The sequence below is a fragment of the Anguilla anguilla genome, chromosome 5 (assembly GCF_013347855.1).
Source record: "Anguilla anguilla isolate fAngAng1 chromosome 5, fAngAng1.pri, whole genome shotgun sequence".
In the NCBI taxonomy this organism is placed as follows: Eukaryota; Metazoa; Chordata; class Actinopteri; order Anguilliformes; family Anguillidae; genus Anguilla; species Anguilla anguilla.
Window position 1 is genome coordinate 56,170,315 of NC_049205.1, and position 18,686 is coordinate 56,189,000.

The 18,686-nt window shown below is 47.6% G+C and overlaps 1 protein-coding gene across 2 annotated transcripts in view; it reads right to left on the bottom strand.

Annotated features, from left to right (window-relative positions):
• Nucleotides 1-464: 464 nt before the first annotated feature.
• cdh11 (cadherin 11, type 2, OB-cadherin (osteoblast)) overlaps nucleotides 465-18,686 on the bottom strand; it is a 60,778-nt gene continuing 42,556 nt past the window's right edge. For both annotated transcript variants that reach the window (XM_035419993.1, XM_035419994.1), the window contains exons 4-12: nucleotides 17,913-18,032; nucleotides 16,023-16,190; nucleotides 12,437-12,624; nucleotides 8,401-8,654; nucleotides 7,671-7,807; nucleotides 6,371-6,492; nucleotides 5,515-5,632; nucleotides 2,342-2,593; nucleotides 465-1,010 (exon numbers count right to left, since the gene is read on the bottom strand). In XM_035419993.1, coding sequence (XP_035275884.1) covers nucleotides 511-1,010; nucleotides 2,342-2,593; nucleotides 5,515-5,632; nucleotides 6,371-6,492; nucleotides 7,671-7,807; nucleotides 8,401-8,654; nucleotides 12,437-12,624; nucleotides 16,023-16,190; nucleotides 17,913-18,032 — 1,859 coding nt within the window. In that variant the 3' untranslated portion in view covers nucleotides 465-510. The remainder of the gene's footprint in view (nucleotides 1,011-2,341; nucleotides 2,594-5,514; nucleotides 5,633-6,370; nucleotides 6,493-7,670; nucleotides 7,808-8,400; nucleotides 8,655-12,436; nucleotides 12,625-16,022; nucleotides 16,191-17,912; nucleotides 18,033-18,686) is intronic.

Genomic DNA, 18,686 nt, shown 5'->3' on the forward strand with positions numbered 1-18,686 from the left:
ACAGTATCAGTAGCTCCAGGTTCATGTCTCTTCTGGATGTAAGTCCCTGTCCTGGCAAACTGCTGTAAAGTCAAAGCTGTACTAGCCGTCCGGCAGGCAAAAGCAAAATGCCGAATGTTCTTTTATCTCTTTCGTCGCCACGTCAACGGTACGTTTGATTGACACGCCGGTAAATCCCATTGAGGTGTCTTCGCTTCAGCTTCCGCCTTCCTCCTTATTTCCACTTGGTCCAGATTCAACCCCTAGACTGAGACTGATCACACTCTAAGTATACTTTAAAACAAACAAGCAGAAAAGTTTACTATAAATAGATGGTCTTCTTTATGTGGAATGAAACTCTTATAGTAAACTTCACACACTAAATGTCGGTATAGGGGACAGGGTAGAGGCGGGAGGGTGTGGTGGGAAGGGCAGGGGCGATGGTGGGACGGGGGGGGGTTGGGGGGGGGGGGGGGGGGGGGGGGGTTGGGGGGTATGGGGGGGGGCGTTTGAACGGAAATCTCCCGGGTGTTAGGAGTTGTCGTCGGCGGAGTCTTTGGTGCCGTAGAGGTCGGCCAGCTTCTTGAAGCGCGGGCCCCAGCTTTGGAGGTAGTCGTAGTCCAGGTCCGAGTCCGTGGTTACCGTCTCCAGGGAGCTGAGCGAGCCGGCGATGGAGCCCCGCCCCTCGTAGCCGTAGATCTGGATGGAGTCGTAGGGCGGCGCCGTGGGGTCGCTGTCGGCGTCCACCACGCGCGTCTTGATGAAGTCGTCCACGTCCACGCTGCTGGCGGCCGGCCGCACCCCCCCGGGGTGGTGCGCGTACTGCAGCTCCGGCTTGATGTCCTTCCGCGGCAGGAAGCCGCTGGCGCCGTCGGGGTTCTGCAGCGTGGCGATGTCGAAGGCCTCCGTGTCCTCCTCGCCCCCGCCCTCGTCGTCGTAGGTGATGATGTTCTCCCGGATGTCCTCCTCCTCGAACACGATGAGCGGCTCCTTCTTCTGCCGCCGCAGGGCCACGAACAGCACCACGATCGCTGCACAGGAAAGGGGGGGGGGGGGGGGGGGGGGGGGGGGGGGGGGGGGGGGGGGGGGGGGGGTGTGGGTGGGGGGGGGCACACTTCAGTTACAACAGCAGAACCCCAAACCTGCCGCTACTTTACTGTGTAACAGGATGCCACTTTCTCACTGAACCTTGTGAAAACACTCAATTATTTCACTAAAAAATCACACAGTAATTAGTATATTATGGCCTAGATTTAATCATCATCTGTCCTTCACTGACTTGCAATTAAATTTTATTTTTAATGCTTTTTTTGTAAAACAGTTTGGTGAGTTCAGCCCTAACTGAAATTAAGTGGGATAACCCTACATGTTCAGTACCCAAGGTAATAAAAAAATAAGCACAAGGCCTTGTTTCAAGTATATGCTGCTGCCAACTCAACAAATGTTGGATTCCACAGCCCTGTTGTTGGAGGCCTGTATTGTCTTAGGGCTTTTTATTAACTGGGAAGCATCCTGATCAATGGTGGTTATTATTGTGATGAATATGTTATTATCACTGTTGTTCTTGCTACCCATTAATAGCCTGAGTCTCATTTTTTTCCTAAATTAAGTTGTGATTTCAGTGAATTCTTGCAGTTGCTTGAGTCAGATTGAATTAGGAGTACCAAGTATCATTGAGCAAGGGAAAGGGAAATTTCAGGGACTGAGGACAAGGAATGAGATAGCTAGGCGACAGAGTGAACTGGGCTAGACAACATGGGGAAGGAGTTAGGAGAAACAGGAAGTGAGACTGGAGACACAGGGAGAGAGACGGGAGAAACAAGGAGAGAGACAGGAGACACAGGGAGAGAGACAGGAGACAGGGAGAGAGACTGGAGACACAGGGAGAGTGACGGGAGAAACAGGGAGAGAGACAGGGGACACAGGGAGAGAGACAGGAGACACAGGGAGAGAGACAGGAGAAACGGGGAGAGAGACAGGAGACACAGGGAGAGAGACAGGAGAAACGGGGAGAGAGACAGGAGAAGCAGGGAAAGAGACGGGAGAAACAGGGAGAGAGACGGGGGACACAGGGAGAGAGACAGGGGACACAGGGAGAGAGACAGGAGAAACAGGGAGAGAGACAGGAGACACAGGGAGAGAGACAGGAGACACAGGGAGAGAGACAGGAGACACAGGGAGAGAGACTGGGGACCCAGGGAGAGAGAGACAGGAGAAACAGGGAGAGAGACTGGGGACCCAGGGAGAGAGAGACAGGAGAAACAGGGAGAGAGAGACTGGGGAAACAGGGAGAGAGAGACAGGGGAAACAGGGAGAGCTGAGTGGAGAGAGATAGAGGGAGAGGCAGAGTTTGGACCCTCACCCAGCAGGATGATGATGCAGGCCAGGATGGCGATGAGGGCGCCCGTGCTGAGGCCGGCGGGCAGGACGTAGGGCTCCACGTTGCAGGACAGGATGGTGTCCTTGCTGTCGCAGCTGCACACGCGGATGGTCAGCGTGTTGGTGCTGCTCATGGGCGGGCTGCCCCCGTCGTTGATCTCGATGGGCAGGAGGTAGATGTCCTGGGTCATCCGGCTGAAGCCCTTCCGGGTCACGTAGATGCCAGCCGTGCTGTCTGCAGAGAGAGAGAGAGAGAGAGAGAGAGAGAGAGAGAGAGAGGGAAACAGGAAGAAGTGGTAGAGTTAGACGTGCAAAGGACAGGCAGACCCAGAGGGATAGAGCAAGAGAGAGACCGAGAAAGAGACAGCCCGATAATAACCACAACAGAGTGGCGGGGATATAAAAGAAGATGGATCAAATTCTGTTACAACTGGGTTCAATATGTCTGTTTACGTATGATGTATATATGTGTGTGTGTGTGTGTGTGTGTATGTGTTTGTGTGTTTGTCTTGGGGGCAACAGAAGACCCTTGGCTGATTAACTGTCAGTCATCCGGTATAATCCATTATCCTTCCACTGATGATATGAACCATCTCCTGTTAAGACAGTTACAGATACAGTGATTTCTCTAACTGTCCATACACACAGACATGAATTCAAACATTTGCTTTTACCTAGTCTGTTTCATTTGAAGCGTTGCATGTTTTCAATACCTGTACAAGGGCAACAGGCCAATGCATTGCTGATTTAGAGTGCAATTTTAACTAAAACAACTTTCATATCTCAAATTTATGAGTGTAAGGGGTATGTACAAATCCTTTCTTGTCATGAATGCATTTCAACAATTAGTGGAGCGAAACAGGTGGATTTGACTCTCATCAGATTATTCTCTGTGCTCTTTTCAAAACCACTGGGACGAGGAAAAATAAGAACAGAAATCAACTTTTGCCCATTTTCAGCATGAAGCATTCAACTTGTGTTAGTCTAAGATCAGCGATGATCAATAGAAACACTATAGGCTGATCTGAATTGCTTTCTTTAAGACATACAGTACATAAAACATAATTCTCTTTGGAAATCAGAATGAAGCTAAATTCATCTGTTTCAAGACACCTTTCTTATTTACATTTTTCAACCGTTATAGTCACCCCTGAAACGTGCTAATTTCCATTTCCCGTTAAATGAGGAAGACCACATAACTCGGAAAAGCTTGATTTTCCAAACACATCATCTCAGACTGGAATGAACATGATTCCCTCATTCCCATGAGGCAACACTGGTCTGTAATGCATTCCAAGTCCAATTTTTTTTTAGAACATACATTCATTGGACGCTTGCTAAAAGACTGCGTGCACTGTACTGACCAGACTAACAATGACGACACCTAAATCCTCTCAGTGACAGTTAACAGTGCCGATTAATTGCCTCAGTCACTTTTGGAAAGAACAGAAGAGCATTCATCCTGGAAACTGCAGATGAATTATGTCTGGATTCCGCACCAATTACGCGGGGTGGGTATGAAACACGTCAAACAATTTAATGAATTTTTCTCCCAAATGGGAATGCCTGTTTCCCCAGGACACATGTAATCCTGTTCATGCATTAGATCACACAGCCTCCAGTATTAATACAAACAATGATTTCTTGACAGTAATCTCTAATCACTCCATGTAGCCAGAGGCGATTCCTACTGGTATAACATCCAAAACACTGAGCAAATGAATAGAGACCCAGAACATACAGTACGTTATAATATAATAGACGCGGCCCTTGTTCACTCCAAAAATACAGACGTTGGCCTGTTTTCAATCGATATTTGTCCTTAACTTTGATTCACAGGCAATAATAAAGGCAATTGTTCATTTTTTTGTTCTCCTTCGCGTAGTCTGTAATGCTCAGCGGGTCAGTAACTCAACAAAATGTACTAAGAAAGCACTGGCATTGATTTCTGCAGTAATTTAAGGATACCTTTTGTATTGAATCGAAGCCGATTTTGAAATACCTGGCGTGCTTATATTGCAATTTAAAGCATAGAATGGATTAACCCGAAGGTAATCATCATAATCTCCCAGAATAATCATAGGAATGTTGTTGAAGTTTGTTTTCTGCTGAATATTCATGTGTTCAGTCATGCAATATCCGTCATCTTTGAGCAGCTTCTTTCAATCATAACTGATCACCGAGACAGATTACCTTGACAGAGCTGCGCTCAATAGAGGGCACTGCTGTTGTACCCTTGAGCAAAGTACTTAATTAGTACATTAAACATAGCCTTAATTAGTTCTGTAATTATCTAGTCACATAAATGGTTAATATGTGAAATGTATGCCGAGTAAGTCTCCCGGGGCGAAGGTGTCTTCTAAGAAAATAAGCAGAAAATGGCACCATCAATATGAAAGGAGGACTATTGGATTCAGTCGGCTGCCTAATGTTCAAGACCGGCAGTGGAATTTACAATTACACGCTGGAGGAAATCGCAGATCGGGTGCTACGGAACAGGGTTCGAGGCAGGGGAGAAGTACCAAGAGAGGAGAGACCTTAACACTGGATTTAAGGGATAATGCGGATCCCAGGCAGTCTGTGTCTAGCAAAAAAAGATTCTTGAACTGGACAGAGAGGGTTGCATTCTGGCGACAATCACAATCACTCACTTGCTTGAACAATGCGCAAGGGGCATATTCAGGGCCGTCAAATCGTTGTGTGAAAGAAAAACGAGACTGAACTGAACTGAGGTTGCAGAATGACGCAGGCGAGACAGAGTGCAGCCTTTAAACTCCAATATATGGCCAATTACACACTTTGGCTTTTTGAAAAATCTGTTGCCCCACAAGCAGTTATTATTGAGAACACATACCCTGAGGAGTGTCACAAAACACAGAAAACCATTTAGAGTGAACTTCCTTTTCATTAGACGGTACATTTGAAACATAATAGTAAGTTCTACCTATTGAATAAGCCAAAGGTTTTGTTCTCTACAGTAAAAACCTCAAAAATTGGCGTAAGTCAGACAGTTAGTCACCAATAAATAGCATATGGCAGCTGTTCCCACTTTGGGGTTCACGAAGCCTTGCCATCCCGAAATTAGGCGTTTCCACTTTGCCGCCCCCTGCAGGTAAAATGTGGTAGAGCGGGTGCGGTGTCCGGGTGTCTGCTGACCTCTGTTGTCCTTGAGCGAGAAGTTGTGGTTGCTGGCGACCTCCGGGGCCAGGCTGAATCGGAAGTGCTGGCGGTGGGCCATCTCGTCTTTGTCGACCGCGCTGACCGTCTCGATGAGCTGAAGCACAGGGCAGGGAAGGTGTCAGAGAGACCGCCATGGCAACCACACACAAACAGCATGCGCCAGACTCGCTCGGCGAAAACGAGAAAATAAACAAAGCCTTTTTTTCTCTGAATTCTTTTGGAACGAACCTGTGTTGATACAAAGGTTTTTATACAACACGGGTTGAATTGCTTTTTTAAAAATACTGTTATTTCTAATCTGGTGTTGTGGGATTGCCTCTGTCTGTTCAAATAACCTTGACAAAAAATTCTAATTTTTAAGAACCGAATTTTTCATTGCTCTAGTGGTTAGAAACAGATTACAACATATACTATGCCTTCGCATTCTTGGTAGCTGCAAACAAAAAGTTTAAAAAGGCATAAAATAATCTTTCGGTTTAAGAGTTGCTTCAGTTTATAGCCAATTTATAGTATATTTTTCAAAAAGTTAAGTGTAACTGCTGATTAAATTCAGACTTAAATCTCATAAATTTAGTTCAAATCAGTACTGTCTGGTATCATATTTTTGTTCCATTACATTATTGACCAAATAAAAGACCTCAAAATTTATCTATTAGCCTTTTATGCGGTCGGATTTTTATTGAAGCAATTTAGTTAGGAGCCCACATTTTAATACCTTACCAATGAGAGCAACAACAGTTGCTCCACATGGAATTTGAATCTGCAACCTTCTGGTATTTTAAGTCCCTTTTACGTCTCTAAAGTGGATCGCAATCATCTGAAGGAGACTTACCTTGCCGTGCGCTACGTTTTCACACACGAGCACTTCATTTTGCGTGGCGAATTCCGGGGCGTTATCGTTCACGTCTTTGACTTTGATGTTGACGCGGACTTTGGCATCTTGGTGATGCCCACCTGCGGAGGATGACGGGGAATTGTGAACAGTCATAATCCTAATTGAGCTGTGGTGTCAACACTGCATTTATTCCAGTCACAACCTGCACTGTCTTGAACACTGAACAACACAATGAAGAAAAAGACAAATGATGGAAACAAACTGTCAAGCTCAATTAGCATGTGGTTATGGTACAGTTACATATATTATGTTGTACTTATGACTGATGACAGATGTGTGCTTGCAGTCACTTCTCAGCTTTATGTTCATTTACTGTGTTATTGCTGTACCCAGTACTGCTCTTCTGCCTCCTGATATGATGACTTTAATCTATTGTGACATGCTAGCCAATGGTCCAAATGTAAAGACAGCATTTTCTCTTGTCACCAACATGTTACTGACACTTAATGTCCCACAATACAGGAGATAAAAACCCAGGTTAAACGAATGGAATTCCTACAAAATCAAGTGTGATCCCACATCTGCATATTTCAGATCCAGAAATCAGATTTTTCTAATAGTATACCAACGGATCTTTGACTGGCCCTTTTAAAACATTACGTTTAAACCGATCATTGGCAATCAACCTTTTTCAGTTATTTTTCTTGATTAACAAGTATGCCAACTATTTAAATAATCCCCTGTTAAGCTATTATAAAGCTCTCTTAATAGTGTCTCTTGTTATAACATAGTCTTCCTTCAAGACTCATTATAAAATGAGAATAATGACGAACGGTTTCATTAAAAACTAAAATCAACTGAATCATTTCAAAGAGCAAGCCGCCCTTTTAACTTAAATCCCTTCATTAACTGTATAGAGTGCTAGCTCAGAGCAGCCTGCACCAAACTTCAATTCAGTGAAGATTTTGGTGGTTTTTCAACTGTAGGACCGACAAAATATTAAACTGATGGATATGATTTTTTTCAGACAATATTTCATTCATTCTGGCTCAAAGAGAAGATTGATCCACTAATTCTGATGGTCTGACACCCTGCACAAAATGCTAAATAATTTGGCGGGGTAAATAAAATGTAATCGCACAAAACAATGTTACACCTACTAGTATTTATTATTCTGCTAATTAGCTATTGTACTGAGAGTTACGGAACGTGTGCAGAAACGCGTTGGGTGTCCCGTGGTACACGGCTGGGTTTGCAAACTGCGCTGGACCGGACGCGAGCGTGAGCGAGGCCTTACTGATCTCCGTGGCGCTGACGGAGATGTTGTGCCAGGCCTGCGCCTCGCGGTCCAGCGGTCGGGTGGTTCTGATGACCCCGTCCTCCAGGCCGATGCTGAAGAACTGCTCCAGGTCAGTGTAGCGAGGGATCATGTACCTGGAGAAGGAGTGCACTCGCGTAAGGGCACTCTTAGGGGCTGTTCTTAAAATAAACTAAATAACCTTTCTAAATATTTATATTAACGCAACTTGAAATATGAAGTTCTCTGGGGCGTGGGGGGATGGTGGCAGTTTTAAGATGCACTTTGACTGTACAGTCTTGTGATGACGGCCAGAAACCTTTACGTGAATTTTACCCCTTTTTCTCTTCACAATTTTTGCAAAATATATTATATATTCATTTTCATATATTTATGTATAAATTTTCTCCGATACAATCTACACTTTCATTTTACCGAAACAAACAACGGCAGCGTGGATTTTCATCTCCTCATGGAAATACACTCCGTGATGGTCTGACTGGGCACAGAATCAGTGGACACAGGGCTGAACGTATAAACAGACATAAGCGAGACAGCATCTGCCAGAATCCTACTGCAGGACTTGATCTGTGGAGACTAGCATCCTTGTTGTCATGGTTTCTGCACCACGGACAGTTTGTACCGGAGCCGGGTTTCAGGACCTCGGAGTCCGGTTTGGGAGGGGGGGGGGATTTTGGGAGGGGATGGAGCAGGGGGGTTCCGTTCGCACCTGATGGGGCTGTTGGCCACGTCGGTGTCCTTGGCGTGCACCCGTCCCACCGACGTGCCGTCGGGCGCGTTCTCCTCCACCTCGAAGCCGTAGCTGGGCGCGGTGAAGGCGGGCGGCTCGTCCGCGTCCTCCACCGCGATCCTGACGGTGGCCGTGTCCTTGTAGGGCCCCCAGGCGATAAAGCGGGGGTCCACGTGCGTGTTGGACGCCTCCACCTTGAGCGAGTACGCACGCTTCGTCTCAAAGTCGACCGCCTGCGGAGGGATCGGCATCGGGTCAGCCAGCATACTTATCCATTACTACTATGTATACTAACTAGTATACATACATGAATATATTTACATACACAACCAAAAATAATAATAATAATTATTATTATACTGAATGGAGAAAGAAATGCTGCTGAAACTGCTTTACCTTAATTAGAGTATATGTTTGTCATTTACCAAACTGTTTTGTAAACACCTCATGCAACATGAAGCAGTAGCAGGCTTCTGGCTGTAGGAATTTATGTCAATCTTACCAGATTGACAAAAAGCAATGTTCAGTAAATGTATAATGAGAATATGGTCATGAGGTCAAGGCTTCTGAGATAAACAATTTTTATGTGTATTTTTTTATGTTCCAATTTTATGTTTTTATGGTCCAATAACCAAAATATTTCTGTAATGTTAAATGCATAAATATTTCTGTAGGGGTTCTGCCCACTGATACCAGCAATCAACACAATAACAGATAAGTCTCTTAGAATTTTCTTTTCAAACCCAGAGGAGAACATAATGTTATTAGCATGACAGGGATTGGGCAATTTGTGTGTCATGCTGATTTTGCTCCCAGACTTGCTAATAAATACCCATCGGGTTCAAACCCATCTTCCACAGCATGGATTGTAAAGGAATATGAAACAGCTGCAGTGACAACGAAGCATGGACCGCTTCATTCATGCAACATCATCCATATCATTTCCCGTTAATACATTTATTACTGAGGCAAAAAGCTAGAGGGCACTGTTGCTGCAGATATTAGGAAGCGGCCAGACGCAGCAGACGTGACCAACACAAACGTTTCCGTTGCAGTGAGGCCGTCTTTAGAGATGTGTGTGACCATAATTGCTTTAAACAATAGTAATCGCATTGTTTATTTCAATCGCTGGGCTCTTTACCGCACTACAGGCAAATACATACATTTAAATGGGAGGGGCGATTATACAAATTCTGCCAATACCGCTTGTCAAGAAGACTTTGCAACATCCGTCCAGTTTTGAAAACTCATTTACATGCAAGGAGGAAAACCCACCGGATAAAACAAAAATAGCCGTCTTCCGGCACAAAGAGCGGACGTTTTGAGTGAAGGCAACCTCTGCCCACGTAGCGAGGTTTCCAAAATAACCAATTTAAAGCTCTGTCACTCCTCAGGCCTCTCAGTTTGCTAATTACAACACGCACAATTCCGCTTTTAAGAGGGAGAGGAGTGTGGGGGTGGGGGGGGGGGATACATTATCCTTTGTGATTGTTCAGAATTAGATTCCTTCAGTTAGTTTTTTTTTTCTTTCTTCATTTATAGTCTGTGAAATGAAGCTGCCGACACCTGAAAAACAAGTGTAACCAAACTATTTTCACCCGGCGACAACCGACTCCCCCCCCCCCCCCCCCCCTCGCCTATTCTTTATTTTGGCACCGGATGACTGGGAAGCTGAAACTAATCAGCGGCGAATAATATGCGCAACAATGCCGGGGCCGAATCTCAGCATGCAGCCGGTGCGGCCTGCCCGCGTTTGAAACGGAATACTTGATTAAAAAACCACGGCGAATTCTGTCACTGATTTCACCTTTAATTTCCAACAGGCTTTGAAGAGCAAAAGGTGATGATTTCCCGAGAGGTGTGCTGTGTCGGGGGGAGGAGTTAGGATACCGAACGAAACAGACCGTCGTCGATGCGATTGTTGCCAGGATCCTGCATCGCCTGTGTTGACCTTGCCCTCCCCCACCCCCCAACGTACAGACACACACACGCACACACACACTCACGCACTCCTCATCGGTGGAGCAAGGCAGCGACTGTTAACGGAGCCCCTTGAATACACCTCCCCCCTCCCGCCTTCGGAGTCAGAATGAAATAAGTTCTTTTCACGACTCAAGCCTCCCGCTCCCCCAGCCCGCATTTTCCATACATAATTTGTCATCTGCGAGAGCCGTTAGCATCGTTTTGCCTGTCTTTAATGGGAGCCGCAGGGGCGTGTGCGAGCTACGCGCGGCTCTGCTTGAGTCCGCCAGGCCCCACACCTCAGCCCCTGACTTCAGCTTTGCAGCAAAAACCCATCCCGCTCCTCCACAGCAGCAGGGCCCTTTTTGAGTCGGGCTAAGCGCGGGCAGAGCAACGTCAACAGCTCCATCTTTGATCGCGCCGTACGGCGTAGCTCAGCCGAGCAGCGAGCACCGCTAACTGGAGGAGCCGAGGGTGGAGGAGGCAGGAGAGAGATCGAGGGCTCTGGGATCTTCAGCTCACGCATGGCAAAGGGGATTGAGGTGGGGGTTGGGGGTTGAGGGGTTGGGGGTTTGGGTTTGGGGGTGGCGCTTAAATGAAAGGGCTCCTCCAGGGGGGGGCGCTGCGTCAGCAGGGGCCGTCCTGCTGTGTCTGGGGGGGGGGGAGGGGGGGAGGTGCCGTAATCTCTGCACTCAGCAGGTTAACGCCTGTCAATCACTAGCAGCCCCCGAGCCAAGTCGTGACTCCGAGTCACCGCGGCGGGTGGAGGGGTGGCGGTGGGGGGGGCGGGGGTGGGGGGGTTCAGGAGGGGTGGAGGTGCTTCGGGAAATCTGGCTACAGACCAGACTGCTGGGATGACAGCACTCTCCTGGAGAGAGAGAGCCGGGTATGAAATGTGATGCTTATGCCACACATAAAAAGAAAGGTGGCATCACTCACACATTTACACACACACACACACACACACACACATGCACACATAGATGTTTTGATCTGCCAGGAAATTTGCGAGACCTAACCCCGATTTGAGATGTGACAGAATGATTCACACACACACATGAAGACGGTATTGCTTCCATGATAGGTATACGACCGGTATATTACATCTTTTATGCCGGTTAACTACCCTCATTCAAAGGCACAAAAACAGTGTCCAAGGTTTTCCCTGCATAGAGAAATCTTTTTATGTCACAGCAGGTAAGACTTGTTTACAACACGACTGACTGGAGTAAATGGTCTAAAGTGCAGCTATGCTTCACCTGAGAAAGTAGCAATACAGATAGGGCAAAATGTAACCACTGTGGTAAATTAATTTCATGTAAGGGGTGTCGAAACATTTACTGCAGCGTATTGTAAACCTTCAGCGTTGCACTATTTTTGATGTCCCCTGTTCCACTCATAACACTCCAAATTCAGCTAGTGTTTTGCTCTTTTTTTACCAAAATCAAAGAAAACACCTTATCATGTAATTATTGACCATTTAGATTTTGCAGCAGCCTAAATCTGCCAAAAATAAAGGTAGCTTTTGCGTGAAACATTTGGGTTTATTTTCCACCTCAAAAAATATTTGAGGTGGAAAATTAGAAATAGGATTCATTAAGAACCAGATTTGAAAAGGCACAATCAGAATCAGAATGGGAATCAATAAAATCCAAATGACACACAAATTAATGTTGGCCCAATTACGGGGAGAGCCAAAGCCCATTTTCGTGCAAGGAAAAACCCTGAGTATCCCTCCCAAGACTCAAACCTGCTTATAACGTCCTGCTTACAATCCCGGTTCACACTGCTCTCACTTGACCTTGTACACTGAATCCATCTGCACACCGAGACGAAGAAAAAAAATATCGAATCTCTCCCTCCCTCAGCAAGAGCGTGACCACTCAAGCTTCGCTCTGTGAGCAGCGGCAGGGTCAGGATTCACTGACAAAACACCGCAACTTCAGTCTCTCAGCGGGTCAAACCTCCCAGGGGCCCATTTCGACATGGTAATGCGAGCGTCAGGTATCAGCCTTCCGTTTTAAAGCCAGGCGCCCCACCCCCCCCCCCTCACCTTTTTGAGCTTGACCACGCCCTCGCGGGAGTGCGAGTCGGTGTGTATCTCAAACGTGCCCATCCCGTCCCCGTCCAGCAGCCGGTAGGACACCAGGCCGTTCTCCCCCAGGTCGGGGTCCCTGGCCCTCAGCCGGCCCACCTCCTCGCCCACCTCCTTGTCCTCCGAGACGGACATGCTGTAGGTACCTGCGGGAGGGAGAGGGGTCAGGGTCAGAGTCAACTGACTGTGAAATCACAAAAACAGATTTCAGTTACACTGGGCTTTGTTATTTGGGCCATTTCTGAATTATTATTAGTAGTAGTGGTAGTGGTGGTGCTGGTGGTGGTAGTGTAGTAGTAGTACTAGTAGTAGTAGTAGGTTAAAGTATTACATATTTAAAGCATCATTATTAATACTATTGTTGTCATTGTTTGGGGACTTCATTTCAGCTCACAGTGAGTGAGAATGTAGGGTTCCACTGAGGACATTCTGCTCAGTGACCTTTCCAGCAAAGTCTGGCTATGACGAAAAGCACAGATCTGCCGGCATGCTGGTACACCACTGTCAGGTCGTGGACAACCTCCACAGACCCTCCCCACCCCAAATCAACCAACCTCCCACCCCCCCGCCCCCACACACCCCCCCAACCCCCACTGGTTTGGCTAATCAGGAATGGCCCATAGCTCTGAGCCTCACCAGCTCAGCCTATCAGAAGGCTTACAGCCAAAGGCTCGGGCCTCATTTAGGAAATACTTGTGACACGGGCAGGAGAGCATTCTCAAAAGGTCAGACAGTGTGCATGGCCTCCTGCTTCAGTCAGACAGGGCACAAGAGCTGCATTTTTAACACAGGGAATTTGGAGTACGCCTTCCTTCTGTCATGTCCGTTTCAGCTACATTTCTGGTACTGTAAATGCTAAGAAAAGGTCATCTATGACGCTGACTATTTAATTTTAACTTTATTTTTTTTACAGTTTCTCACATTTATACTCACTTATGATGAAGTCAAAACATTTTAAGATTGGTATGTTTCAGATCAGGAAACAAAACGCTCATCCAGACAGGTGCTGTGACACAGAATAGTGTAATATAAAGTTTTTTGTTTTTATTTTACCACACTTTCCTTACTCTTTAAAAAAAAAACAAAAAAAAAACTATAACAAACTTTAAAAAATAGAAAATAGAAAATATGCCAGTCATATATATTACAGGGAAGTGAGCTCTGATGTTCCTCTGTTTATCTTTGGGCTGACGGATCTGTATACAAGGAGACAGAGGGGCAGGACCTGTGTCGGTGGTCCATTGCCAGGGTGGGATTAAACAGTTCACGGCCTCAGCCAATCACTGTCTTTCTTCTGTCGTTTCACGTTGTTTATCGGAGCCATCGCCCATCCCGGGGGTGCCGCGGCGCATTTCTAAAACGATGCCTTCATTTGTATTCGGTTCAAAACGGAGAGGAAGCTGACAAGGCCTAACCTGGAAACGCAAAGCACTGCCGGTGATTAAATACCTGCTGAGCCCCCCCCCTGCCTGCCTGCCCCCCACCCCCGCCCACGCTCCCCCCCCCCCCCCCTCTCATGGCTCGGTGTAATAGCACTAGCTCTGAGTGGGCTGTACTGTGCTGAGGCTGGGACACTGACTGGGAGCCCGCAGTGGCGCAGCACAGCTAGCTACCTCCCGTCTGGAACGGGTCAGCGTAATTCCGCCCAATAGATCCTGGGGTCACGACCGAAAAAGCGCTAACCTATCAGAGGTGAGGAATTTGCCTGATCTCCAATCAGACCTGGGTCAAATACAGAATACTTCTCTGTGCTCTATTGATCTTGCCTGGTGTAATTGAGCCTGCCAATTTGACCAGAAGGCAGGGTTTGCACTTTTTTGAGAGTATTTCATTGGTTCCAATACACCAGACAAGATCAGTAAAACGTAGAAAGGCATTTGAATCCAAAACAAATACGTATTTGACCCAGGTCTGCCTCCGATTGACGCCAGCTCTCCTGCGGTACATTGTGCGGCATGCAGCGCGTACGACAGTCACTGGCGCGTGGGAGAACGCATCAGGGGAGTGGCTGAGCTGCAGTACCGCATGCACAGGCGGCAGGGCAGCGATGTTAGAAAACAGTGTCACTTCTAATAAGCGGATGGAAAATGAGGGACTAAAAAAAAGGAAAAGAACACAGAAGTGCTTCTTCCCAGCAGGCCGCTTATTTTTACGGTCTATAGGCGCAAGCGCGTCACGATTCTTTTATCTATTCCCAAAAACGGCGCAGTCCTTGAGTGGGCGAGTGTTTGACAGCGATAATGAAGTGATGGGTGCATTTGAGCCGCTCGGAGGCCTTGAAATGGAGGCGGCTCGATAGATGCAGGAGATACCCAAATGGGAGAGTTACCGGAACAAACGCGCCGCAGACAGGCGATACGATGATGACAAAAAGGGCGCTTTACGAACAGCCAACGTTTGCCGGAAGACCGTGCAGGTGAGGTCGCAGAATTATGAACCCGCCCTTAGAAACACCGCGAGATGAATCACGTCCTGGAATCGCATACGAATTTCACGTGGCATTGCAGCTGCGATGCTCCAGCGCCCCCGCTGCGCCTGCCAAATTTGCGCTGAGATACATGTCCGGTGTGCACAGCGCACTTTGGGGAGAGGGAGACGAGGGTCCCCCCAGGCCTGCCCATAAAATTTCATCCTCTAATAAACTGACCCGCTGCGCTCAAGCTACATTTTTATTTCTGGTTCCACTTCTGCTGAAACGGCAGAAGGGAGAGGCCTCGCTAGAGCTCAGATAGCTGCCGATTTCTGCCCAAATATGATGGGTGGGGCGGGGTGTTGGGGGGGAACGAAACTCACCAGGCCTGTTATGCAACAGAGGGAGGAGTAAAATCAGAGGGATGATTTTGCAGTTTAACTGCAGGGATGGACACAGTCAAGCGCAGATGCCCGCAGATATGCGCACGTACTCCGTCCGTGCACACACATACAAAAACACGCATGCAAATACATTCACACATTCACATGCAGACACACAAATACACACACCTCATGCACACACACACACACACAAACACACAAACATACACGCACAAGTCTACTCAAGCATGCATCTGCACCTCCTCATATGCATACACTCACGCATGCATACTAACACTTGAGCACACTCAGCTCACAGATGCTCACCTACATGCAAAACACACATACACGCCCACACACACACACACTTATACACTTTTTATAAAATTACTTTTTTTCTGAATTTCCACTACGGGAGAATTCGCTGCCATTGCAATACTGATGACTCGGCATAAAAAAAAACACTGAATAATTCAGCTTTAAAAAGATATTTCCCTTAAAAAGATATTAAGGAGAAAGGACAGTACCTTCCAAGGTCTCTGAAGAGAGAAACCAGCTTTTAATATCTCTTCTGAGACTTGGCTTGAGAGAGCGCTGGACGGTCAAAAACAGATTATGACCCAGCACACCTGCTCATCCAGAGAGGTGTGTGTGTGTGTGTGGGTGTGTGTAGTGGTGGGGGTGTACTGTTATCCATGCTAATGAAGAAGGGCCAGCGAGCCAGAACAGCGTCCAGCACTCCAGTACTCACTCTGAGGGAATTTGGGAGGGTTGTCGTTGACATCCGTCAGGGTGATCTTCACCTCCGTGGTCCCGGACAGGCCCCCCATGTGGCCCCCCATGTCCTTGGCCTGGATGACCACGTTGTACTCCTGCCGCGCCTCCCTGTCCATGTTGGGCAGGGCCGTTCGAATGATCCCTGCACAGAGGTGGCACTGCATCAGACGGGCAATGCCCCACATGACCTCAAACCAGCGCTCCCCACACTTTCTCAGCAAATGCATTTTCTCTGACCCCACCCTTTCGATATCCATCTATCCATCCATTATCCTTACCAGCCTACCCTGGGCTGGGTCACGGGGTCCCTGTCAATATAAACCATTTATATTTTCTAAAACAACAACTGAACGTACACTGTAACTATTATAGTGCATCAAGCATTAGAAGTGTGTCTACTGGGCTTAACCCAACCCCTTCCAGGGCCAACCAATGGGTTTAAGGGAATCTACCTTAAACTAATGAGCATGAGGTCAATGGAACACTGCCCAACTGTGGGGGACAGCCCTGCAATGGGAGCCAGCTCAACTGGGCGAAAAATCTCACCTTACGCCACACTCCTCTGTGATACAGCTGGGCAAAAATAAATACATAAATAAATAAATAAAAAAAAGAACCTTACTAACAGAGATCTAAAAATTGCCTAAAAGTGCAGCGGAGCACGGGGGCTTTTTGCTTTTTCAGGCGGATGATTGGAACCGCTCTCCCGCGCCGAAAGCCACCCGTCAGCCCAGAGCGGCGCTCCCTTCGAGAGGAGCTGGCAGCCGCCGCCGCAGCAGAGGACGCTGGGAAGACGGTCGCTCGGCAGCGATATTTAACCGGCCCCTTTTTTGAGCGGGAATCGCAGATGGTTCCAAAAAAGAATTAGCGATGGCATTCCTGGACGCTCTCCAGCCCTGGTTTTATTAGAAGCGCCCGCTTCCCTCTCACCACCAGCCCCCTCCCAGCACCAATCCAGAAAGCTGGCATTGGAAAGCGTTCGCCTCCAACCTATGATATCGCTTCATCAATCTGGTTGCAAGTAAAGCCTGTTTGGCAAGAGAGAGGTGCTCTCAGGCTTCAATGAGAAGCATGCACTCTATGCAGGGAAGGATCTGCTTAGCATGCCTGTATAAAGAGGAAGTAAGAAGCACTTTATATAATAGCTAGATACACTGCGCTATATATATGTATCCAGTATCATTTCATACCATCAATAAATGATGGCTCTAATGTGCTGATTTAGTTATGCCAGTAAACCCCATTACGAATTTCCTTAACCTATTCTCCTATCCAACTTTCACAGCTTACATTCTAAACACGGTCTCCTCAAAGAGTCATATATTAAGCGATGCGTGTGAAATCTCATGGACAAAGACTGTCCCGTGTGTCCTGCCTGGGATTAAAACCTGCAACCTTACAGCTCCCTAACCAGGAGGCCACATGACCACCCACAGCAAGATGCATTAATTTATAATGTAATACAGCAATGCATTAACAATGAATACACTTCAAAAACCAAAAATAAGTCAGTTTTATATTCGGTCTTAAAATCTTATTTATATTACTTTTTTATGGAACAAATTTTGCTGAGAAAAATCCCTGCGGGGCGAGACAGAGATTAATTTCAAAATTTGTTAAAGGGTGAGAAAATTTCTCTTGACAACCAAAATATAACTTAACACAAGGTAATATTTTCTAATTATTTTGATCGTAAGCCTCATCACAAGACTTCAAGCCTCATCACAACACTTGTTAAGACAGACTTTTTTTGGAGTGTAACTTTGAAATAAATAAAAAAAATCTTCCACCTTCACGGCACACTGTTGGCTCCGCCCCCGGCGGAGGGCGGAGGGGGGGTGCGTGCGGTCTGCGTGCTCCGTACCTGTCTGCGGTTCCACCGAGAAGTACGGCTGCCCCTGCAGGATGCTGTACACCAGCCTGGCGCTGTTCCCGTAGGTGGGGTCGTCCGCGTCCGTGGCCGTCACCTGGATCACCGACGTACCTGCGCGTGGGGCAGAGCACCGGGGGGGCGTGAGCGAGGCCCGGATTCCCAAAGCGGTGCGCCGCTCCAGCTGCCGCTACACAGCGCTCGCGGGGAGGGCGAGCGAGCGCTCGGCCGCGATTACGAACAAATCCACCGCGGCGAGGACTGGATTACCGGCGGCGAGTAAAATCTGTCCGCCCCGGCCCGAGCCAAAGTCTCTTAATTCGCCCACATTGCACTCTGGGAGCCTGGGAGCAAAAAAAAAAAAAAAACACGCCGAAAATCTCGGGCGGCGAAGACGCCACCAGTCGTTGGCGAAAACCCGCGGACACGTGGCTCCGTCGTTTGGCGGAGTTCTCTGGCACACGGCGAACCATTTATTCGCTGTCAGTCAGCGGCGAGGGGTCGGAATTTCAAGGAGCAGAACTAATTCTGCGAGTCTGAACGATACAAATCAATTCGCTGACGGTGCTCGCGATCGGAGTTCTGAGCATTGGAAATGAGGCTCGTCGCCGGGCCCCGTCCCGCACCCAGCCAGCATCGCTTAGGCTGTCAGCTGGCAGAATCGCCCGGTAACAGATCGTTACCCAGTGACAGGTCCGCATTACAGATGATGAATCGTTGGGGGAGCAGGTTGGGTGTCTGGCCCATACCCATGCACACAGGATGGGC